Source organism: Myodes glareolus, chromosome 14 (assembly GCF_982192425.1).
Source record: "Myodes glareolus chromosome 14, mMyoGla1.1, whole genome shotgun sequence".
Lineage (NCBI taxonomy): Eukaryota > Metazoa > Chordata > Mammalia > Rodentia > Cricetidae > Myodes > Myodes glareolus.
Genome location: NC_142039.1, coordinates 62,917,941 through 62,943,748, shown reverse-complemented (window position 1 = coordinate 62,943,748; position 25,808 = coordinate 62,917,941). Strand labels below are relative to the sequence as shown.

At 45.3% G+C, this 25,808-nt stretch overlaps 1 protein-coding gene across 1 annotated transcript in view; it reads right to left on the bottom strand.

Moving 5' to 3' along the window:
* The window catches only part of Cap2 (cyclase associated actin cytoskeleton regulatory protein 2), a 140,241-nt gene that overhangs the window by 22,545 nt on the left and 91,888 nt on the right, over positions 1-25,808 (bottom strand). The window contains exons 5-7 of the mRNA XM_048461042.3: positions 22,161-22,304; positions 21,746-21,831; positions 16,889-16,994 (exon numbers count right to left, since the gene is read on the bottom strand). Of these exons, the coding sequence (XP_048316999.1) occupies positions 16,889-16,994; positions 21,746-21,831; positions 22,161-22,304 (336 nt within the window). The remainder of the gene's footprint in view (positions 1-16,888; positions 16,995-21,745; positions 21,832-22,160; positions 22,305-25,808) is intronic.

The window sequence follows — 25,808 nt, the reverse complement described above, 5'->3', positions numbered from 1 at the left end:
AGCACTTGGAGGCAGAGGCTGGTGGATCTCTGGGAGTTCAAGGCTGGCCTGGTCTACAGAGTGAGTTCCAGACAGGTTGCAAAGCTGCATAGAGAAACCCTGTCTTGAAAAACCAACCAATCGATCAACCAACCAACCAATCACAAAACAAAACAAACAAACAAACAAACAAAAAACAACCCTGCAGATTTTTACATTTACTTCATGTCACAGTTCCATTACAATTAAAACCAAGAAAGATGACCATGGGGCTGGGAAAATGGCTCTGTGGGTAAGTGTGCTTGCTCTGCAGTCACGAGGACCTGAGTTCGAATTTCCAGCACCCACAGAAAAGATTGGGTATGACTGTGTGTGCCTGTAACCCCAGCACTGAGCGAGCAGAGACAGGTTAGCCAGCCTACCAGGGATGGTGAGTCTGGTCCAGGGAAAGAGAGACCCCTGTCTCAAGGAAGAGGGCAGTGGAGGAGGAGGACACTGAGGTCCTGGCTTGGCCTCCACATATTTGTAAATAGGTGCCCATCCCAACACACGCAGACGCACGCACCATGCGCCGCAGCACAGCACATTCCACGCACACAGATCAGTAAGAACATAACAGTAGGGGGCTGGAGAGATGGCTCAGTGGTTAAGAGCATTGCCTGCTCTTCCAAAGGTCTTGAGTTCAATTCCCAGCAACCATATGGTGGCTCATAACCATCTGTAATGAGATCTGGTGCCCTCTCTGGCCTGCAGGCACACATGTAGGCAGATATTGAATGCATAATAAATGAATAAATATTAAAAAAAAAAGAACGTAACAGTAAGATGAGGAGTGACTGCGTGGTGACTGTAGGATAAGCATCCTAGCAACAGAAGTGCAAGCCAACGTAGATTTGTGACTTCAGCTGTATTCTCTTTTATCGCTTATTTGGATTTTGAGACTTCTGCCAGAGGAAAGAAAGGTCCCGGGAACCATTCCAAGAAAACAGAATTGTTAATGATACCACAGAGAAGCGCCACACAGTGTTTTAAGGATATGCTTATTAATAACTTTTAGAAAGTCAATTTAAAGACGATTTTCTATTTCATTAATGGGTACTGAACACTACGGAAAGATCGGATTCCCACCAAGTCCTAATACTTCTTTGCAGTTGCTATCAAAAGATGGGCGCACAACTAGGAGACAAGACAGGGCCTATATGCGTCGGTTCTTTCCTTATCTTTCCAGATAAGGCGCCCAACAGCCTTATCGCGAGATGTGAAAAGGGAGGTCATTAAGAATCCAGATCTCAGGGTGAGGATGTGGCTGGGTTTGACGCTTACTTGCTCAGCAAGATAAAGCCCTGGTTTGAATCCTCGGCACTGCACAAACTGGTTGTGGCTTCACGCACCAGTAATTCAGGCATTTGGGAGCTGGAGGCAGGAGGACCAGAAGGGAGTTTGAATCCAACCTGGGCTGCGTGAAACCGTGTCTCAAGAACAAGAGAAAAGTAACGACATCCAAACCCTGAGTCCCAAGCTTCAAAGTTTCACCCTAATCTGTCAGGGCTTTGCCCGTTTCTATCCCAGGAAGGCTATTCTCCTGTGGGTTTTATATATTAATCCTGCGATGGCGGGGACAAATCAAAACCCTGCCAACTGATGAAAAATAAGATAGGGTAAACGAAATCAAGTCATCTCAGCGATGGAGTAACAGCTTTATATTGGAAAACACCCTGAGAGAGACATACACAGTCAGTACCACTAAAATTAGAATCCTGCCTGATGTATATTTAGATGGGCCCTTCCAAAAATGTAGGAGGTAACTTCTGTTCGACATGCCCAAAGTGGATTTTTTTTGCTAAGAGTGAAGCGGGCCATGCCAGCAGAGACCAGAAACAATACATAGGGGGGGGGGGGCACAGGTTAATTCACTCGTGTGATCTGGGCATTTGAGAGAAATGGGCTTGTGGTAAGAGTCTGACGTAGAGTCGTAGACTGAATCTGGAGTCTCCAAGTTGTCGTTTCTTTTTGACTGCCAGCATCAGCAAAATGAAAACAAAATTTCTCATAAAAAAGAAAAAAAAAATAAAATTTCCATGGGAAAACTTCCCAGAGTTAAAGATAGCCAAGTAAACCCATCAAAGAGAGCTGGCTGGAGAGCCAACAGCTGGCAGAATGCCAAGAGGGGCATGCGTCTTGACTCAGCTGGACAGTGACTACATTTGGCCTGAAGATCCTAACTCTGTCACTGAGTTCAAGGTTTTTTTTGTTTGTTTGTTTTTTTTTGGGGGGGGATCCTAAAGAAATGATTTTGCTGCCTTGAAAGCTCAGGACTTTGGAAGCAGCAGACTTGGGGACAAAGGCCAGCTGAGCGCTGTGAGAGAGATTATCCACATCGCATGTGTGTTTTTACCTGAGATTTTTTTTTTTAATGGAAATACACAGAGGTGCCATCTCTTGAGCTCAAGAGCTGAGGTGTGCTGATGCAGGCTAATGTAGGCTTCAATGCCAGCTCCAAATTTCACGGGAAAAGATCAACTGATGCTTGACTTCCTTCTCTTCCCCTTCTTCTCTCCCTCCCCACCCCTCCTTTCCTCTCTCTATTTCCTTTCCTTCCTTCCCTCCCTCCCTCCTTTGATGCTGGAACACAGGGCTCTGAGAAGGCTTGGTAGGTGTTCTACCACTGAGCTTGTCCCCAGGGATAACAATGTTCCCAGTACATATGACAGGCAGCAGGTAGGGAGACGGGATAACCCATATATTCTGTTTTTTTTTTGTTGTTGTTGTTGTTGAGACAGGGTTTCTCTGTGTAGCCCTGGCTGTCCTGGAATGTTCTCTGTAGACCACGCTGGCCTCAAACTCAAGAGGTTTGCTTGCCTCTGCCTCCTGAGTCTGGGGATTAAAGGCGTGCACCACACTGCTCAGCCCCCCATCTTTTCTTAAGAAAATCTTTTTTTCTTTTTAATGCAATATGAGATCCCATTTCCTGAGCTTATGTCATCTGAAGATGGGAGACAGAAGATGGCAAGGGGAAGGACAGGGGAATGTCACTGGCTGGAGTGATAATGCATCGTCCTTTCTCATCACCGTCACAGCACAGAAACAGAGGACGCAGTCACGTGGCTCGTTAACACTGGACACAACAAGGAGTCAGTGATGCAGGACTGTGTAGGTTCCATTGGGACAAATGAATGCAGATGATTAGGTGAAAGTGACTGGACATCACCTATTTCTGAGGCCCTGGGACAGTCACTGCTAGGGACCCCGGGCCCACTCTTCAGTGAACTCACAGGCTCAGAACAGAGAAGACACTTCTGGGACTCTAGAGAGGTCTCTAATTCTCCACCCACTCCTCAATGTCTTAGTTTAGTCTTCTAACTGGAAGACTCTGAAAGATTCTTTAAGGTTCAACCCCAACAGCCTTTTCTAAGTTTTATCGAGTAGAACATGTGTGTATGTTATGCGTTCATGTGGACGTGGGAGCATGTTCATGCGTATGGGTGTATGTGCTTGAGGAGGTCAGAGGTCAACATTAGGTGCTGCTCCTCAGAAGTCATTTGCTTTATTGACAGGGTCTTTCGCTGGGACTTGGGGCTGGTCAGTGAGCCCCAGGGATCTGTTTGCCCCCATCTCCCCAGAGCTGCCACACCTGGCTTTGCACATGGGTACAAGTCCTCAGACTTCTACAGCACGCCGTTTACCAACAGCCATCTCCCAGCCCCTTCTAGAGCTCTTCTGGGGGGACGGTCCCTGCACCCCTGTGCCTCTAGTCCCTGTACTCCTTAGAACACCTTTAGGAGAATGTACAGCATACAACAATCATTTGCTGGCTAATCTGGGCTTGGTCATTTCCACAACTCTAGAGTTCCTTTCTCATTCATCTGAGGGCCATCAGGTGACACAGGACCTGAGATACAGTAGGTGTCTCGTCAACATTTATGGATATAAACAGATCACTTATAGGCATCACGGAAGTACAAATCCTCAGATGCTTCTAAGATGGGGCAGGGCATGGTGGGACATGGAAATCTGGGGAGTTTCGAAAGAAAGGATTATTTTAGACTCTCTTAGTCTCATTTCCTTTTGCTGTGGTAAAATACAAATACCCCAACAGAAGTAATTTAAAGGAGAGATTCTATCTGGCTCACCATCCCAGGTTCTAATTCATTATTACAGGGAAGTAAACGTGGTGGGCAATCTAAGTACCCAGTAACATGGCATCCACTGTCAAGAGTGGACGGGAATGAATGGATGCATGCACTCTTGCACCCAGTTCACTTTCTGCTCTCAAACGAAGTTCAGAACTCCTCACCTATGAAATGATGCATGTATGAGTTGTCTTCCTGCCTCAGTTCCTATAAGATAATCTGCCCCTGACATGACCACAGGCCAAGCAGGTCTCGACAATCTGAGACGCCTTTCTAGAGTTCAACTTGACTGTATCAAGGTGAGCATGAAAACAAAAAGTCACATCGACCCTGGAAGATGAGCAGGATCCTTGTCACAAGGGAACCGGGGGGAGAGTCTAGGAGCAGGGGACATGAACATCTAGGTCATAATAAACAAACAAAGCTGCTTTGTGACCACACAAGAATACATCATCATACCACATTCATGAAAGGACACAATCATGCCACACTGTCCTTCCAAAATTCACCCCCCGACGGTGCACATTTCGCAAACCACTCGTCAGAAAGGAGTCTTTACATGTCCTTCAGGGCTGGGGGCACCTCAGTCATGGAGTATTTGCTTAGCATCAGGCCCTGGGTGGGATCCTCAGAAGCCACCCCCTAAGTGTCCTCCAGATCTATTTGTGAACACACACATGAAATAACCATCCATGCTTTGTACTCTGCTCTGCTTCTCTGGACTGAACAGAGAATTATTTGAAGTAATATGTCCTTTAGTGGTTCTGTGCCTACTTGAAAGGCTAAAACACATTTCTACAGGAGGCTGGTTTTCTACCCCATAGTATCCTACAAAGGCTGAGTTGATGACGGCTTTATCTGCTACATGCAATCCCTCCTCCTTGCAGGCACTCCCATCACAATGACATCATCTCTCCTGCTAGGCCACTTCCACTATAATATCATCTCTTCTGCTCTGTCATTCCCATCATAATGACATCATCTCTCCTGCTATGTTATTCCCATTATAATGACATCATCTCCCCTGCTATGTCATTCCCATTGTAATGACATCATCTCCCCTACTATGTCACTCCCGTTATGACATCTCTCCTGTTATGTCATTCCCACTGTAATGATATCATCTCCCCTGCTATGTCACTTCCATTGTAATGACATCACCTCCCCTGCTATATCATTCCCATTGTAATGACATCATCTCTCCTGCTATGTCACTCCCATCATAATGACATCATCTCTCCTGCTATGTCATTCCCATCATAATGACGTCTTCTCTTCTGCTATGTCACTCCTATCATAATTACATCATCTCTCCTGCTATGCCACTCCCATCATAATGACGTCATTTCTTCTGCTACGTCACTCCTATCATAATTACATCATCTCTCCTGCTATGCCACTCCCATTGTAATGACATCATCTCCCCTACTATGTCACTCCCGTTATGACATCTCTCCTGCTATGTCACTCCTATTGTAATGACATCTTTCCTGCTATGTCCAAGCAGCTTTCACCGGAATCCAGATGGGGTTTTCCCAACCTTGGACTTCTAGTCTCCAGAACCATGAGCTAAAGAACACTTTTCTATTTATTAAGTACCCAGCATGGAGTGTTTTGTTATAGCAACAGAAAATGAACAAACAGGCACATTCATATCTACGGTGGAGAACACTTTTTCCTGACGACATTCTTGTGGAATGTGGAAGAACGAATGACAAGACACCCTCAGTCACACCGTGACTGTCAACATTATAAATAAGGAAGCTATTTATTTAATTTATTTTTGACACATAAAAATAAATCATTTGCAACTGGAAAGATAGTTCAACGAGTAGGCGCACTGGCTGCTTGTTTTTCCAGATGGCCTGGGTTCAATTCCCAGCACCTATATGGCAACCCACAACTGTCTGTAACTCCAGTTCCAGGAGGTCTGACACCCTCACATGGGCATACATGCAGGCAAAACACTAATGCATATAAAATCAAACTAAATTTATTCTTGTGACAGGGTCTTGCTCTGCTGCTTGGGCTGGCCTCACGCTTGCAGCCATCCTCTTGCCTCAGTTTCCTGAGGGCCAAGATTACAGATGTATGCCACTATGCCCACCTCAAATTAAGGAATTTAAACTGAATACATCGTACTAAAATATCCCCCGGATAACAGCTCAAACAAGTCAGAAATTAGAATTAACTTCTGACCCCTCGAACTTAGAGACTTGGAGTTCTTGATCATGAAAATTTTCTAGTAAACAAAATAATCTTTATTATTAAATAAGACAGTTTTAAAAGTTACTACTATTCTGATTTATGGAGAGAGACAAACACTCTAAAATATTTATATATCCTTATCAACAAACACTAAAACTCAAAGGTATTTTTGAGATACTAGAAACAGTTGTAAACTTAGACTTCAAAGCTCCATAGTTTTGCTAATTCTACACAAAACTGAGGTGATGTGACTGTTATGGACATATATGGTCTACTGAAGATCTATCATGGGTTAAAATAAATCTATACTAACATCTTAAAACTTTCAGGCAGACACCAAGTCTCTAAATAGTAACCCGTCAATTTAGACAATTGGTTTGCAGAAAATCAAGAGATCATTAAGTGAAAAGTAGACTCCTCAGTTCTACAGAGTTGTGTCTATGCCCCGCCCACTTCTGAAGCCTCTCCCTGAAGGCCACTAGAAACAAGGCAATTCTGCATGCTTTACATTTGCATTCCTATGATAAAGTACTCAATTAACTGAATTTCAGGGAGAAAAGCTTTATTTTTGTCTCTCAATTCAAAGGGACCACAGCCCATCCTGGCGGGAAGGGACAGTGTGGGAATGGTTTGAAACCCTGGTGGCGAAAGCTAGCTCACATGGCGGTGGATCAGGAAGTACAGGGAGGAGGTAGGGGCCTTTGTCTGGCACGGGTTCTCCTTTCCCCCTCTGTATTGTATTCAGTTATGAGACTCCAGCCCACTGAATGATGAGCTCCCATCCAGGCAGGGGTAGCACCCTCACTTAATCCTCTCTGGGAAAGAGCTGATGGACACACCAAAGGTGTGTGTCTCATTGATGCTCTAGGCATTTTTCTTTCTTTAACCAAGGTGGCATTTGGAAGTCACAGTCTATGGGCCATACTAGCCAGACCTGCCAATCTCATCTGAAATTGCCCATGATGCTGCATAGTGACAGCAGTTTCAAGGTCTCTCCCAGGCCACTTCGGTCTTATTGGTGACCAGGTCATCCTTTTTAGAGCTTTACGATCTTAACGCCATCTTTTCATTGCCCCTTAGCGATCCTTTAAGTAAGGGGGGGGGTCCCCAAGGTCTTATCCTTGTCGCTCTTTTTGCTCCCTTCCTCTCTTTAATTGATGATTACAGGCAGGAGATTTATAGCAAGTATGCTGGGCTTTCCCTCCTTTCAGTGATGCCTCACGGGTTCCTCCAACACAACAGAGCATCAGGCGAAGTTTCCTCCCTTCGCCCGGAGCTTCTCCTAGGATGCCCCTGTTTTTATTGCTTTCCCTAGAAATCTAGATGGGAAATTTTGTATCAGATTTGAGTTCTCTTCTACCTTCCCTCCCCACTCCCATTCATTCACCTGATGCTCTACATGTAGGGCCTCTGGGCTCTTTCCCTTCTCCTGTATCATATGCCATTCAAAGCATTTTCCACAGCTTGTAACTTTCCGCTTAGCAACCTCCAGCGGAAGTAGCAGTCCTTGAGCCTACCGATGCCCCCACTTTCTTAGCATAACTCCAAAGCTGTCTTCACAGGCTCTGCAAAACTCCTAGTCTTCAAACTCTGCTGGGAAAAGTTGTTTTTCATACCCAATGTGTACACACTGAATAAACTCTTTGCTCAGAAATTACCCTTTTCTTTATGGTCTGCTTTGAGAACTCCTATTCACATCCTTCAAAACTCCGAGTGTGGGCCTCTGTGTAGCTTCTCCTGCCCTTCCAGGGGTCTAATTAGCAAAGCTCACCTTCCAGTATAGCTTTGCAAGGTTGCATTCACTTGTGGATCACAACAATCTTGGCGGTGGGGAGGTAGCTTGGTTGGTAGAATGCCCAATCCCAGCACTGCATAAACTGGGTGTAGTGGCGCATGCAACCCCAGCACTTGAGAGGTGGAGGCAAGAGGATCAGAAATTCGAGGTTATCCTTGACTTCTTAGTGGGTGCAGGGCCAGTCTGGAATATAGGAAACCCTGTCTCAAAAATAAACGACCAAACCACTGCAACAAAAAAGGAATAATCTTCCTATAACTTCTTTGGGTTCATGGAAACATGGGGCTTAGCTTTTGAATCTTTAACATGCAGAGAAATCGTCCGCGGAGTCTTGTCAACTGGAGGTTGTGTTCACCAGGGCACAGGTGGGGCCGGGGAGTAAGATGTCTATCTAGCAAGGCAATGGGCTGCTGTTGGCATAAAGTCACACTGACTATTAGATGACAGGCACCTCTCTATCTTTCTGGTCTCCATAAGCCTTGAGCGTTGGGCTTGTCCCTAGAAGGGTTCTTAGCCTGGACCAGCATTCTGTGTCGCCTGTAGGATCTGGCTGTACAGTAGTTTTCTCCGAAATGAAGCATTCCCTCCAGGAAGGAGGGGAGACACAGAGACTCTGGGGTGGGGAGCAAAACATTCCACATCTGAGACTATGGGAACTTGCACGATTCTGGAAGGCTCCTCCCTGCTTTACAGATGGAGCTAATAACTTCTAGGGGAAGGGCTCTCACCAGCCTAGTAAAGACAGGAGATTCTCAGACCTGGTGAGCCGCCTGCGAGCTGAGCACAGCGCCCTGGGCTGCAGCTTCTGTGAGCTGCCTCCTGGGTTCGGATGGGCTTTGGGCGACGCCCTTTCGAATCATCTGCTCTCCTTTAACTCTTCGCCCATATGCCTGTGAGTAATCCCGATCCAAACACCTTGGTTCATCAAGACAGACTTTGCCAGTGCAGTCATCCCTTTGGTCTGGTGTGGGCTCCCTTTCTAGCGTGTGTAGACATGTTTGTCACACACCAGCTCTGGTGTGGGCTCCCTTTCTAGCGTGTGTAGACATGTTTGTCACACACCAGCTCTGCAGCTAGCATGTGAGGAGCAGCAGGTGACACCCATGCCTGTCATGTCATTTACCCGTCAGCATTTTTTAGCACTTTTCCCAGAACTTGGTGCACAGTGCGTGCCTCAGAAGTGTTGGATGCGCCTAGTGATCTCTTTGAAGCCAACGCAGCCATTCTCAGGCTGCCTTCATCTGTGCACGAGAGGCTCCTTTGTTTATTGGTAGGAATTTAACCTACTCTGATCAACATGGCTCTCATCCGGCTACCTCAGAGGCTCCTTGCCTTACCACGGAGAACACCTGGGCAAACTCAGTGCAGGTCAAAAGATTCTAAGTGAAAGTACATTTGATGCCCTGAGCTTAGCCTGTACATAGCACAGTGCAGACGGGATGGACGTCTCCGGGTGATCCAAATTCGCATCATAAAGCTCGGGTGTCTACTGGTTTTGCACCAACCTACATAATTGAAACATTATTGTTGGAGGCTAGAGACACAGCAGCGGAAGAGGGCGTGGCTCACATGTGTTGAGGCCTGAGTTTTATCTCCAGCATCATAAATAACAACAGTAACACTCCCCTGAAAAAACAAAATCCAAACCAAACCAAACCACCACCACCACCAACCCAGAAAGCAAACCTAAAGTCAAACTGCAGAAACATCTGAGATAGGTGTAGTGGCACATGTCTATGCACTCAGGAGGCAAGAGGCAGGAGGACTGCCCAAAGTTCCAGTCCAGCCTTGTCTTCACAATGAGTTCAAAGTCAGCCGGGGAGGGATCAAAAAACAAAACAACAATAACAACAACAAAAGAGCCAATGACACGGCTCATCAGATAAAGGCACCTGCCCACCTGAGTTCGATCTAGGGACCCGCATGGCAGAAGGAGAGAACCAGCTCTTGCACGTTGTCCTCTGAGTTCCACATGTGAGCTGTGACATGTGTATGTATGCATGCACACACACACACACACACACACACACACACACACACACACACACGCTAAATAAATAAATAAATAAATAAATATAACTGAAAAAAAAATCACTTAATGACCATAGCAAAATCTTAAGTTGAATTGTAAGCCAGGGAATTGTCTATATGTGGGGTGCCTGCACAAGGCCCCTAAAGGGAGTTGGAGGCTCAAGAGCAAGGAAGTCTGTCTAGGCAGCTGTGGGCAGATGTACTGGTAAGAGCTACCATGGGGGAGGGGCACCAGAAGAAGGCAGCAGTGAGCTCTGCGGCCAGGACACACCACGTGAGGCCTGGCCACTCCCTGTGGCTAGTACACCAAGGAGGGGTTTACACAAGCTTTATCAAGAGGCGGCCAGAGAGGCCAGAAGACTTGCCACTCATAGGACATCCATATTTAACAATATGCCGTGGAGTCTACATTATTTATAGGGAGTCAGGATACCCTCTGGCAGATTTTAATTGGATCACAAGTGAAGGGTTAGGCTGCTGCTTTGTTAATGGACATTTGGTTTTATGTTGAAAAAATGGAGCGAAAGGAAAATGGCTACCCGGGAGGAAAGAAATGACACTAAGTGGTTTAGTTTGGGAGAGAAACCTTCCATTGTTATTATTTTAACCCATGACCTGCATTTTCCTGATTGTGCATGGGAGGTTCTGTTGGATGACAATAAACATACAGGGAATATGTTTAAAACCAACACAGTAAACATTAAAAACCAGATTAGGACTGACGAGATGGCTCCACAAGTACAGGCCCTTGGGGTTGAACGGTGCAAGTCTAATGGCTTGAATTGGATCTCTGGAACCCATGGAGAAGTGAATGGAGAGACCCTGGTGTGCCATCACACACACACACACACACACACACACATACACAGAGACACACAGAGAGAAAGAGGAAGGGGGAAAGAGAGAGACAGAGACACACAGAGGGAACGAGGAAGGGGGGAGAGAGAGACAGACAGAGAGAAAGAGGGAGGGAGGGAGAGGGAGAGAGAGAGAGAGAGAGAGAACTGTATCATAGGTAAGTGTTGTGGAAAGTACCTGAAATCCTAGTACTTGGGTGGTAGAAGCAAGAAGACCAGGAGTTCAAGTCTTGCCTACATAGAGAGTTTGAGACCAGCACAGGCTACAGAAGACACTGTCTAAAATATCATCATCTTTATCATCATCATCATCATCATCATCAACAACAACAACAGCAACAAGAAAACCATGGCAAAATTTATTGAAACCCTTGTACAAGTCTTTATACATCCATCCATGTGGATTTATTTTACTTTGCAGACAACTGAACCTGTTTCTAAAGCTAAAGTAATTTAGAATACACAAAAGAGCAGAAAATGTCCATAAGCTCCACATCAGCGTGTTAATTAGCTCAGCCTATTAACTCATGCTCATGAAATTCTAGGGAAGAACTAAATAATTCACAGAAAAAGTTTAGTCATCTGTGTAATTCCAAGTACGAGGACCAGGCTTCCATTCCCAGCTGCAGGCACCTGCTTTGAAGGCCTTGCTAGCAGCTCTTACACATCTACCCAACTTCCTGGGAATGGTAGATGGTGGCACCTCTACCAGGTTTGTGCCAAAAGATCAACTTAGTCAACAAAGCGTGTCTGAACCTTAGCCCAGGGGAAACAACACAAAGCAGTATGAAGATGACTTCGGGAGAAGGCAAATAACTGAAAACTCAAGCCCTTCTGGTTTGGACTGCTGCTAGATCACATGCTGGCTTTGCGTTGAAGAAAAGTCAAGAGAAATGACAAGATTCCACTGACCAAAGTAAATGCACTAAGAGATACAGGACGACGGCTCCATGGCTGCTTCCTCTGAAGACCCGAATGCTTCTGCTCCTACCTAGTACACTTGTGCACACACTCACCACCCACCCCAGCACACTTGTGCTCACACTCACAGCCCACGCCAGCACACTTGTGCACACATTCACTGCCCACGCCAGCACACTTGTGCACACACTCACCGCCACCCCAGAACACTTATGCACACACTCACCGCCCACGCCAGCACACTTGTGCCCACACTACCCCCCTGACTGCTGTCCCAAACAATCCCAGGCCTCAGAGTCTCACATTTCTCAGTGACAAGTGGACTGGTGCAGCAGCAGCTGCCTGGCACAGCTGCACTCTGCAGGCCAAGGTTAGGAGGAGGGGGCGGGTGACTGAAAAATTCAGTCTCAACTGCTATCTTGGAGGTGGGGTGGCTATTTATTAGCACAATGTACCACGGGAGGAACTCAGGGTCTTCAGTACTATACAAAAAGACCCAGAGTGCAAAATGCCAAAATTCAACTTGAAAATGGAAGAAGACAGCAATTACTCAAATCCTCGAGGTATTGCATACCCATACTTTGTGAAGTGTGGGCAGTATTGCCGTAGGCTGTGCCTGGGAAGATGCAGTGGGCTGGTGGGCTGGTTCAGTGGGTAAAGGTACTTGCCATGCACATTTGATGGCTTGTGTAGAATCCCTGGACCCATGGTGGCAGAAGAGACCCAATGCCCCAGAGTGATCCTCTAATCTACACACACACACACACACACACACAGTAAAAAGCTTGAGTCCTGTGGTGTTTTACACCAAACCATGTCTTTTTCCAGTCTTTCTGATGCTTGTCTGCTCATAAATATAGATTTTTTTTTTGTGTACTTGTGATCAGTAGATAAATAAATGAAGGGATCATATCTATTTTTGTTCCCAAGGACCATTTGATCTGATAATTTCAATAGTTCCATCTCTGCAAGAACTATGAAACTGGTTTTCCCACTGACGTTCATTTTGCTGTTGGACTAGTAAGTGAGGAGAGATAGTTTGACTTGTGCAATCAACGGTACTTGGGATCTTAAGCAGCTTTTAGTAATTTAAAATAGAAATCTAATTTTCAAGTTAAAAAGCATAACTTTTAGAATAAACTTTAAAGGGACTTTTTATTTTATGTGGATGAGAGGTTTGTTCTTATAGATGTCTGTGCGCCACATCGAGTGCCTGGTCCCCTCCTCAGGAGGCAGGGGAGAGCAACAGATCCTTCTGGAACTCTGGCTATGGACTGTGTGAGCCGCTGTGTGGGTGCTGGGGATTGAACCTGGGTCATCAGTGAGAACAGCAGGCGCTCTCAATCACTGGCCAATCTCTCCAACCTTAGAATATACTTTATAATGGCCTCCTCCTCAAACTTTAGACAAGGAGGCTAAAAATCAGGAAAAATCACGGGTCCACGCATAAGTCTGGAAGCTTTTCAAAAGACTGTACATGCGTGATTCTGAATAAACATTTTTCTATTGTAACTACTTCACATTTTTAGTACCTAGTTACGACTATCATTTCACCGTCCCATTGAAGAAGCATAGGGTTGGGAGTGTGGCTGAGGACTAGAGTGTGTGCACAGCATACATGCATACTTACTGTTGCAAATAGAATTTTACCATGGCTTAAAACCATATGCTTAATAATAATAGCTGTTATTAGTATGCAATCTGTGAAGCCCAAGTTGCTCTAGGGATCGCTTATATATTGTATGAATATATAACACATGGTATATGACATTGTGTTTTAATATGTGGGATGTGATGTATTGGTAGATTGTGAAATTGGTTTTGGGAGTTTCAGCAAGAGCTTTATCAAGAGTGACATAAAGGGAAAGCTATCTGAATACATTGTGTATGGTAAGAAAAAGAGATGTGGGACTTGTCTTAGTGTATGCATGCAGTATATTACTATAGAGTATATTTCTTCTTGAGTTGCAATAAAAATTTGGAAGTTACTTGCACAAAGCATATATTCTTCCCACCCCCTCAAGAATAAGGAATGAGCCCACGCCTCATACGTGCTAGGCAAGCGCTCTTCCACTGAGCTACATCTCCAGTCTCAAGAAGCATGCATTTTTAATGAACGCAATAACACGAGTATTCATTCTAGAACAAAGGAAAACACTGACATATTTTTCTGTCATTAATAATCAGATCTTTTCTTTTATATTCATAGAAATGATTGTCTAGCTTTACATGTGGTATTAAGGGTATTCAAATCATTTAAAAGAAGTTTATACCCATTTTTTTTGAGACTCATTAGAGAATCAGCATCTGCTGACATTATCTTCCACAAGTGGATTGTTGTCCCTCTTACACTTGTCTACCAGAAGACAATAACAAACGCAAAGACTCCTAATCTCCAGCTTACTATTCTCCAAGGGTGGCTCATCCCCACAGCCGAGGTGTGACAATCCCCCTGTATGACACACAGATTTATAACAAAACAGTCTTTCATTGGAAAGAGATGAGGAAGAATAATCAGTCTACAAAACACTCACCCCATCCACACACCCCTCTCCTTCTTAAAACCCCTTAGAAATGCATGAAATCTCTTGCCCACATCATCATGTTGTAGGCAGAAGGAAAATCACCAACTTAAGTGTGCTTTGTGTGGTTCATGTCAATGCGGTGGGGTGGGAGAGGCAAAGGAGGAAAACACACGGACATCAGTCTGGAGTGTGTGTGTGGGGGTCACTGCTAACATTTTGTACCTGTTGGGGGACACTTGGAGGAGCACCACACTGCACTGAACACTTGGAAATCACAATCACCTCGCTCTTGAGCCTACTACCCTCTGCACTCACTGAGGGCCGTGTCCTGGACCACAGCTCTCAGTGGAATTTGGGATGGAATTCACAAATGTGTGACCTTCCTTTCTCTATGGTTACACTGTTGGCTATTTAAAGGGAATATTCATTTCTAATGGAAGGGGCTTTCCATGGAAAGTCAGCAGAGAGACTCCGGGAGGCAAGGAAGGTCCCAAGGGTCTCAGAATACAAATGATATGTACTTGATACCGTTTGTTGAGCATGCACTCTGAGCGCTAAGTCGGGAGCTGGACACAGAGAAGTTTTCCTAAGTGGTTGAGACCAGAGACCATAACTGCATAGCTAAGGTAGACTCAGGAAACAAGGCAAGCACAGGGGAGGAGCGCCACCCTTGACAGGGAGCTGACGAAGAGCAACAGATGCTTTTCAAAGCTGTGATGTTTAAGCCACAGGGAAGATGTAAGAATACTGACTTCTGGGAAAGCAAGGCCGTAGCACAATATCCTCTCAGGACGTTGCAATGGAGGCAAAACAGTATGAGGACATCAAATTTGGAAACAGTAGTTTCTTGGCTTTTAGCTCAGCCAGTGGTTCTCGACCTTCCTCATGCCGCCACCCCTTAATATACAGTTCCTCATGCTGTGGTGACTCCCAGGCCATAAAATTAATTTTGTTGCTACTTCATAACTGTAATGCTGCTACTGTTACAAATTTCTTTTTCTTTTTTTAAAGATTTATTTATTTATTGTATATACAGTATTCTGCCTACATGCATGCCTGCAGGCCAGAAGAGGGCACCAGATCTCATTACAGATGGTTGTAAGCCACCATGTGGTTGCTGGGAATTGAACTCAGAACCTTTACATGAGCAGGCAATGCTGCTGACCACTGAGCCATCTCTCCAGCCCTACTGTTATGAGTTTCAATGTAAACATATAACATGCAAAAACTCTGAGGGGACCCCTGTGAAAGGGCTGTTGGACCCCAAGGGGTCACGACCCACTGGTTGAGAACTACTGATTTAAGCATTGCATATGTTCAGGATGCCACAGGCAGCCAGAGATTGCTGCAATGCTCAGTGAGGTAGGGATGAACTAAGACAAGGCTTGAGAGATCAGGGCCACTGTAGTGTCCATATGTAATTTAAGTGGGAACACATACAAGCTGGGTTTACCCCACTATTAAGGCACAGCAGAAGTGCTAGGACTGAGCGGGAGGTGTGGTCTAACCGGTGCATTGTTCAGCATACATGAGACCCTGAGTTCAGTTCTCAGCACTACATAAACTGAGCATGGTGAATGCCTGTGAGCCAAGCACTCAGGAGGTCCAGTCAGGGAAATGAGAAGTTCAAGGTCATCTAAGGTTATCCAGGCCGGCCTGGAAGGTAGGAGGTACTGTCTCAACCTTCCCCTGACCCAAACTAACCAAATGAAATCCAAACAAGACAGAAAACACCAGGCCAATTGATCTAGCTAATATAAAAGATTGTTCAATAAAGTTTGATACATCAAAAGAAATATTCAGAATTCTTCATTGATATTTGATTTATAGCTATACCCATTTTCAAAGTTCATGACCCCTTTAATTCCTGCTTCTTAATGCCAGTTTGGTGCTTGTAAACCTTTATCCTTGAGTTGAGGCTTCATAGTAAGTGATGGGCTGTTCTCCATATAATCACCACCCAGGCTAATCTTAATGGTTGTAGGATCCACTGTGTTAGTTTTCCATTAATTTTCTGATAGCATAGATTAATTGTATAAGATAATACAATTTATTATTATAGGTTTCATTACAGCATTTTCCTAAGTATAGATGTTTATCATATAGTTTGACCAGAAGAGGTTTGTACTTCTGGGTCTAGCTTATTTCCTTTAACATGGTGGTCTATTTTTCCTTCAAATGACACGATCTTGCCCTTTATGGCTGAATAATACTCCCTTCGCAGCCCTATCATAGACAGCATAGCCGCTTCCTTTACATATGCCATGCAGACAATTCTCAGAGTTTCCTCAAGAAAATGCTGTTCCCATAAAGCTCCTTTCCTATCTTGAGGTAAACTCTAAAGCTTACGATTACTAGGTCACACGGAATGCACGTTTTCACAAGTGTTTCTATGACCTTCTGATGCCCAGGTGAAAGGTCGCCAGAGGGACTGGTACTCACTGTTTTGCTCCACGTGAGGCCTGTGGTGTGATGCTCCTTGATGTAGGCTTGCAGCTCGCTCCAGATGTTGAGGTAGGATTTCACCCAATCCACGTGGCGAAGATCACTTTTGTTGCAAAAGAGAGCAGATGAGTGCAGCATTAGGACAGAAAACACAGTTTCACACTCAGTGATCTGGAGACGAGTTGAGAGCAATTGCCTTCTAGCCAGAAGAGGACACCGAGAAAGAGGGCAGCCCCAAGCGCTCTGGAGGGAGGCAGGAGGATGGCCAGTGCTCTCAGCTTCAGGTATGGGCAGTGGCACCGAGAGGGGACCTGGCCACATGGAGCTAACACACAGGAAGTGTGTCATTCCTAGTGGAGGTGATTATGGAGAGCAGAACCTTCCTTCTGAGCTCCTTCCCATACGAGATAAAGGACAGAGTGCTTCTAGGAGTGGGAAGGGTAGAGAAAAGGCAAATGGGAACTAAGCCGTTCAGCTGGTTTTCTAATAATTCAGGAGTTACTTGGCTTGAGAAGTATGATTGACTAGAGACGTCTACTCACTACGAATGTTGAGGAAGTTGGTATTATAAGAGAAATGTTTTCTTCTTAGCAGGTAAGATGCCATACTTCTAAAGGGACTCTCATTGGATACCTTAAATGGATGCTTTTGACAATGTGTTCTATGTGGCGCTTGATCAGATTTTGTTTTATCGAATGAAGAGCAAGTTGAAGGCTTGCCTCAATAGGGCTAGCGCATGGGGCTGAGAGCTGCTAGACTAGGCAAGTGGTTGCGCTTTTCTTATAAAAGAATTATTATTAATTTCTTAAGAAATTCATGTGAAGGTAGCTTCCTAGATCTGCCTCATTAGTGTCTTGTTCTATAGGGTTTTGCGGGGCTTTGATTAGGTGCTCTGGACACAGGAAACAGAGTGCACAGCAGCTGTAAGAAGGTGAGACTTACTTCAATGTAAATTAGAACCCGTGTTTACCTACATGCTCTGCCTATGCAGACGTGTCTCATTTGTATGTATGCCCTTATACAACACTCAGACTGGCAATGTACACACACTAGACATATCAGATTACACATTTGACATGGTTCCTATTGAAGATTTTAGTAACCAATGAGGGCCAAATCTGTCTAGGAAGGAATAATTTGCATGATAAATTCTGACAACCAAAGAAGACCAAATCTATATATGTAAATATGTTTCTCACTTAACCATCACAGTATTATTTTGACTTAAAGAAAATTATAGGAACAACTATAGGGTTAACTGCATGGTGTCTTTTACCTGAAGTTAGTCTCTAGGAGATTTGTTGAACAGGACCCAGACACATGGAAGCTAAGAAACCTCCCTCTAATTTTATTGGGTCTGGAAATTGGGAAGTTACACCTTGGCAAAGCCAAGCCGAGGGACTTGCTCTGGTCACATAGAAAAAGGAGGCAGAAACTAGCCAACTAATAGTCAGGGAAGCACAGAGGTGGAGTTCTTGTCCCACGGCCCTTCTGTTCCAACCACAGGGAAGCCTGTCTTTCAGCTTTCTCTCACAGGCCTGCCACATGGGCAACACAGAGGTCTTGTGGGGAACTTGGGGGACCTATACAGTTGAATGCTGTGTATGTGAAGCTCCCTATAACCATTAGCTCACCAGTATAAGATATTCAAGGGGGACCAGGACCCAGAGGAACTGGTCTGCACCTCTAGTCACGTTTCTCTGGCTTATTACATCTTTCTCAGGTACTCTGCTCATTGGGACCAATTGGGTTCCTGGCCTTCAGCTGCTCTTCCCTGCTAGAGCCTTCTAATTGAAGTTACTAAAAGCTGTGCCTTGCCTAGAGGATCAGAGGATGGGATTTTCACCTGTTGGCCATTGAATGCAGGGTATTTAAGCCTCCAAGGCACTATTAAAGAGGGGCTTTTTGGTACCAGTGTTGGGAGGTCTGTGTGTCGGTCTGTCTCTGTGTGTGTATTCTCAACCTTCAGCCTCTTGCCCGAAGCTCACGAACTGGGTTCTAGTGCGCAGAGCGCAGATGGGGGTGTGTGTGTGTGGGGCATGGTGCGCAGCATCTGCTGATGAAGTACACAGTGATGCTGCTTGATATATATATATATATATATATATATATATATATATATATATATATATATATATCTTTAACATTCAAAGTTGAGGTCAAGAGGCAAAGTCTGACCTGGGCTGCTTGGCATGGTCTTTTAGTTGCAACTACAAAGGAGGTTGATGTGGGAGAATCACACTTCTTAGGTCTGCCTGGACTACAGAATGAGGTCAAGGCTAGCCTGGGCAACTTTGTGAGACTCTGTCTCAAAATGAAGAAAACGTGAAGAGGGCTGGGGATGTAGTTTAGTGGGAATGTGTTTGTCTGGCATACGAGAGGTCCTGAGTTCAATTCCTACTGCAACAAACAGCCCTGGAGGGGGCAAAGACGGGACTTGTTTTGTGTAGATGCGAGAATGTGAGACACACCAAACCCTTTGGTGAGAACACCACTGCAGGTGACTACAGAGACAGCGAGTGGATACTTAGGGTTGGAAACTTAGAGTTATGATAAAGAAGGAGCAACAACGGGTAGGTATAGGTTTCTTAGAACGAGATGAAAACATTATAAAATTAATCGTTGGAACAAATAAGTGGAATGATTCCTTGTATTATAATTCTCTATATCTCACAAATATGTTATCAATATTCTGATATAGTGAATAAATATTGATTTAAAAAACAGCTTGGTGTGGCATATACTTGCCTTCCTAGCATTCAGTGGGTTGAGACAGGAGTCTGAAGCTAGTCACTAGGATTCTTAGTAAAATCTAGACATTCCACTTAAAAAAAGCAATGCAAATTTTGAATGGGTACCATCTTGGCCAATGGGTAGAACAGGATAGGTATTGGTATGTGCTATACACGTTTCTATGCTCTGTGTAAAATGTATCTTGTGGTTTTGATGTTTATATCTTCACTAGTAAGATAACCAACGTGATGACAATCTAGAGAATTCAGGTCCTCTGACTTCTTCCCATTTGAACAGTCAGGAATAAAAAGAGATGTCCCCAGGGGGCCCGGCGCTGGGTGAATGAGGACTTCTGCTGGCTCCACTTAGGAGTCAGACAGTGGAAGACCATGCTGTTATTTTTATCTCAGTTCCTTCGTTAGTCATCAGGGATTGGGCCATGGCACACTTAGCCAGCAGTGACCCCATGGGAGGAGGAGGACTCTTGTGACCATCTGTAAATAGGCTAAGGGACATTGTTCCTAGCTAACTTTTCCACTGGTCTACCCCCACCCGATTGTGTTCTCCTTCTAACCTCAGCTCCTCCTCTCTAGGGTCCATTATCCGGATACCAGATCTCTCCACGCTGGTTCTCCAGACAAACCCCCTTGGTTCACCTGTCCTTTCTACAACTGTTGACTGTTGTTCAGACAACAGCTGTCTGCCCTCCAGATCCTATTTCAGTTAGGTTCAGTCTGGGTCTGGGTTTGCCCCCCTTTTGCCTGGTTCATTGTCTCATCCACCTTGGTTTTGGACTTGCCCATTCCTTCTATGTAGCCACTCACTATGGCCACTTTGATCAGTGGAAATTTCCACTGGGCTTGGGGGCACATGCTGATAATTCCAGCACTTGGGTGGCCAAGACAGGAGAACAACCTGGGTTTGAGGCCAGTTTAGGATACATCAAGAGACTCTGTCTCAAAACATGAAAGAAAAACGGTTCATCATATAGGCTAATTTTTTAAGTACAGACATCCATAATGTGGTGTCATGTGGTCAAGTGGGGGCAGGTTCTTCATTGAAAGAGAACGGAGGAATGTGTATATATATTCAGTAATCTGACATCCCTCTCCTTGCGGCTTTTTCTACACAACTAGAATTTTAAAATGTAGTATTTGGTTTATTTTTCAAGAAAATGTTTCTTTGTGTAGCCCTGGCTGTCCTGGAGCTCGCTTTGTAGACCAGGCTGGCCTCGAACTTACAGAGATCCACCTGTCTCTGCCTCCCGAGTGCTGGGATTAGAGGCCTGTGCCACCATGCCTGGCTAAAATGTTTATTTTTTTAAGATTAAAAAAAAAAAAGAGATTTGTCTGAGAGTCTCTGGATTTTGCAAGAAAAGAAGGAGATATGTTTGAAATGCTTGCTTTGTTTTGTGGAAACAAACAAATGGAGCTCAGGAAACATCTGTTAAGCATGAAAGAAATGAAAAAAAATTAAAATGTATGTTTATATGTGTGTGTCCCTGTGTGGGTATGTGCAGGTGCCTGTCGGTGCTTGCAGGGGCCACATGCAGCTGTTAGGCCCCCTAGAGTTGAAGCTGTGAACTGCACAATGCAATCAAACTGGTCCCCTAGAAGAGGAGCAACTGCTGCTAACGCCAGCAATTCCCAGTCCCTTGTTTTGTTTCCTTATTACACTTATTCATTTAATATGTGTGTGTGTGTGTGTGTGTGTGTGTGTGTGTGTGTGCTGGTATGCACTCCAAGGTGTGCATGCGGGGGTCATAGGACACCTGTGGGAGCTGATTCTCTCTGTGAGCTGCCGGAACTGAAATCAGGTCAAAGTGTGGCAGCAAGAAGCTTGCTGAGTCCTCTCACCAGCCTACTCATTGTTTGAAGACATGGTTTCATGTGACCCAGGTACATCTCACATTTGCTATGTGACCCTGAATTCCCGATTCTTCTGTTTCTGCCTTCCAAGAGCTGGGTCACAGGTTCGAAGCTCTAGTGTGGGATTTCAATCTCAAGGTTACTCAGTGTACCAACGAAGAGACTAGGACAGGGATTAAACATAGTAGGTTTTAGGAGCAAATGTCTGACCAGCAGTCCACTGAAAAGACAGCCAGTAAAGGAAGGTACATACCTGTGTTTGTAGTCCTTCAGAACCCTGTTAGTGTAAAAGGTGGCGGCATCGTTCATCTCCTTGACATAAGGGCCAGGTTTGGGGGACTGAGAAAACAGGACCATCACCCAAGCATAGAAGAAAAAAAAAATAGGATAAGAAAGAAAAATACCTCTAAGAAGCAGAAGAAAAGCAACGGAACAATAGGGCAGAGTTGGAAGCAAAACATTGTTCTGTAAAGGCTGGAGGACCCTTCCCCATCTCAGAGTAGGAAGCGCTGGGCTTTCACAGGCTAAGAGAAAGCTGACACATCCAGCCTAGAAGGAGCCCTCCTTCAGTGCACCAGACTAGGGACCGAGGAATCTGGAGGTGGCCCCAGAGACCCCCAAAAGTGTCACAAGATGGAGGGTGAGGGTAGCATTTCTTCCAGACTCACCACGGCTATCCACCCCAGGGCGGGGATGCTCTCGCTGACGGCGGAGAGGTGGTTGAACATGCTGCTCCCTCGGTTTCTCTCTCGGAAAGTCTGGATTTCTTGAATCTTCTCCGATATGGGTTTCAGAAGGACAGCCACCTCATTCTGTAGGCAAATGTTGGGTTGGTTACTGTGGGCAGACAGAACCCTCTGTGCACACTGGCCTGAGAGGACCACCTCAGAGGTGGTGGTTTTCTTTATTATATTAACAAAACATTTTTCCTTCCCTAGGTCTTCTCCTTTCTCTCATCCCCCTTTTCTTGTATTTATCCCTCTATTCTGTCTCCCTCTCTCTCTTTTCTTTCTTGGCAGTATTAGGAACCAACCGTAAATCCCTGTGGCTTGCTAGGCAAGCACTCCAGCAGTGAACTCGGTCTCAGTCCCTCTGTTATGTTGAAACAGAACAGTCTTCTGTACGCCTGGGTACTACTGCTGTGGGTTCAACTAACTGTGGGCAGAAAATGCGACAGCAAACAGCTTGGGTGACAGGAAGACCTGGACCCAAACAAGGGCAGCAGCAGCAACAACAGAGTCGGACATGGTGGTTCTTTCTTGTAACCCAAGCACTTGGGAGGCTGAGGCAGGAGGATTGCTTCGAATCTGAGACCAGCCTGGGCTAGAGGGTAAAATCCTGTTCTCACTAACACCTAGAAAAGACCATCATGATTTAACGATTGATCATATTTTATGATCTCAGCCTGATTTGACTTTCTACATGGTCCTCAGCCACGCACGGTCACACTCAACTTCTCATTAATTCAACAAATGATTCCTCTAGTTATATTAAAATGATTTCCAAAACCACATGAGCCGAGTTACAAGGTACCACAGGGACGAGATCCCCACCGCACCATGGCTGCTTTCAAGCCCTCACCAGTGACTTGAGTGTTCTCAGCTGCCTCCAGGCGCTCAGGAGCCAGATACCAAAGTGGGGTCTGTGCACACCACGGAAGCGGCAAAGGCCCTGCTTCTCAGGAGCAGCTCGGGGCTGTTGGTAGGATTGTACACAGTCTTGTTTGCAGGAAGAAAGATGAAAAAGCTCCTTACAACTCCTTCATTTTTAAAAACCAGCACTTCAGAGCGACGCTTTCCAACCTCGACTACACACTGGAACCATCTGTCGTCTCTCCCCAACAAATACGGATTTACCTGGGCTTGGGGAAGCCTGGGCAGGAGTGAGAGCAGTGGAAAATCTCCCTAGGTGATCACAAGCATTGCTGTGGGCGGTGTGTCACACACCCGAGGACAGTCCTTTGGGACAGGAGCTGTAGATCACAGGGCAAGAAATCATGCTCACCACAGCTCCTAGGATATGCTCCTGACTATAAACCCCTTGCTAGGTCTTCCTCTAGACAAAGGGGCTTTGGAATTAGAAAGATCTTGGTTCAAATCTCTCCTCTGTCACTTAACTCTCCATGGGGCTCTGAGCAAATCACTTGAGCTGATCTTTGGTTCCATCTGGCACAAATAAAAGATAATAGCCTGTACAGCCTCTAGGTTATAGGAGGTTCTATATTTTAAACCTCTGGCCCCAACACACAACAATCTCAAGTGATGGTTACGGCAGCCGTGTGATAGCTCACGTCAGAGTAGCAGGGATGTTTCTTGTTGTTGTGACTAGATATTTGACAAGAAGCAACAAAGGAGGAAGGGTCCCCAAAACTTTCTATGTAGACAGACTAGCCTCAAACTCACAGAAATTCTCCTGCCTCCGCCTCCTGAGGACTGGGATGGCAGGTATGCACCACCACACCAGGTCTAGAATTTCAACCTTTAAAAGAGCAAATATTTCTCTCTCGGGACCTTTTCTCAGTTCAGATTCAATTACTGACTCAATGGGTTGATGCTTGCTTCCCCAGAGGCCAGCATCTTCAGCAGAGACAGAAGCATGGAAAAACCTCCTGGTTGCCTCTCCGTACTTGGCTAAACCGTAGTGTGTTTGAGGCAATGACATCTTTGAGAAAGTCCAGGATATCTAAACTGCTGGTGGGACCTGGACTCTTGCCCCAAGAAGAGAAAGAACCAGAAACTGTGTATTTACAATGTTGGAGAGATTTATTGAGACCAACTTTGTTTATCTCTAAATCCCAAGAACAAACTGAAGTCTGAGGAGATGCCTAATTCTGGGATATATTTTATATCGGTTATCTGATGAGAGCATCATAAATATCGAGAGAGTTTCCTTTTTGCCTTAATTTGGCAATTGTGTGAAGAATTTTCATCAGTTACGAAATGTCAAGAGAAGAAAGAACAACTCCTATTCCTACCAATGCTAACAAACGTTTTAGCCTTCATTCTGTGCCAGTAGATTCGTTTGTGCTATAAAGTGGTTTATCTCCTCCAGTTCACCCCGAACTTTTGTAGCTGGACTAAAGAATACCAGAGTGAATGTGATTTCCATCAAAGCTTAGCGTGCAGACGTCAGCAGAAAGGCAGGGTTGGGAGGACCCCAGACGTCCTCTACCTGCTTAGCAGGCGTCTGTTGGAGCCCTCAGTAAACACGGGTTGAATTGCATTTATGTCGGTTAAGCTTTCAAAAGTACTTCCCAGTAGAGAAAGAGATTGTGTGTGTGTGTTGATAAATCGAACCCAGAATCTTGCACAAACTAGGCAAGCAGTCTACCAATTGAGCTTAATCCCCAGTAAGGAGGAGATAATTTAAAAGGCATCCTGTATTATTATTATTATTTTATTAGTGTGCTTGTATAGGTTGTATATCTACATATATATGTAAGCTGGAGTATGTGCGGGTACATGTGTGTGGGTGCATTAGTGTGTGCATGTGTGGAGGACTGGAGTTGAGGTTAGGTGTCCTCCTCGATTGCTTCCCTCTTTGTTTATTGAGGCAGGGTCTCTCACTTAACCCAAAGCTCACCAGTTCTGGCGAGTGTAGCGGCGGGCTGCTTTGTCCCAGAGGCCCTGGTTTTGGCTTTGTGAGTGCTGCGATCACGGGCCGCCATTAAGCCTGCTCAGGTTTTGATGAGGGTTCTGGGGAATCTGAGCTGTGCTGCTTATTCTTGCCTGACAGGTTGGCAAGTATAATGGCGGTGGTCCCGAGACACAGCTCCAGGGGCTGGAGAGATGCTAGCTCAGTCGGTGAAGTGCTTGCTGCGCGAGCTTGAGGACACAGGTTCGAATCTCCAGCATCCATGTGCGGCTGCACCTGCCTATAATTGCAGCTCTGGGAGGGTGGACATGAGAGAGGACGGTGGGATGGCAATCAGTGAGCTACAGGTCCAGGAGAGACCTTGCCTCAAAATATAAGTAATTGAGGAAGACGCTCTTCACACACACACACACACACACACACACACACACACACACACACACAGACATATACATGCACATGTATGCACGAACTCACACAGAATACACAGCTGGTGTATTCTGGAACGGCTTCAAAGTCCCTCCAAAAGAAAACAATCAAAAACCGCATTTCCTGCGGGTTTCTGTTTTCTAAGACAATTTCCTGAAAGAAGATGAATTTCAAGTCATGAAGACGAGCCACCAAATCTCTTCTGTCCCAGGTGTCTGTGGAGCAGACCGAGTCACACGTGGTCCGACAGGAAGGGAAGAGGCCCGTGAGCAAGGTGGCTGTCCTAGCTGGCT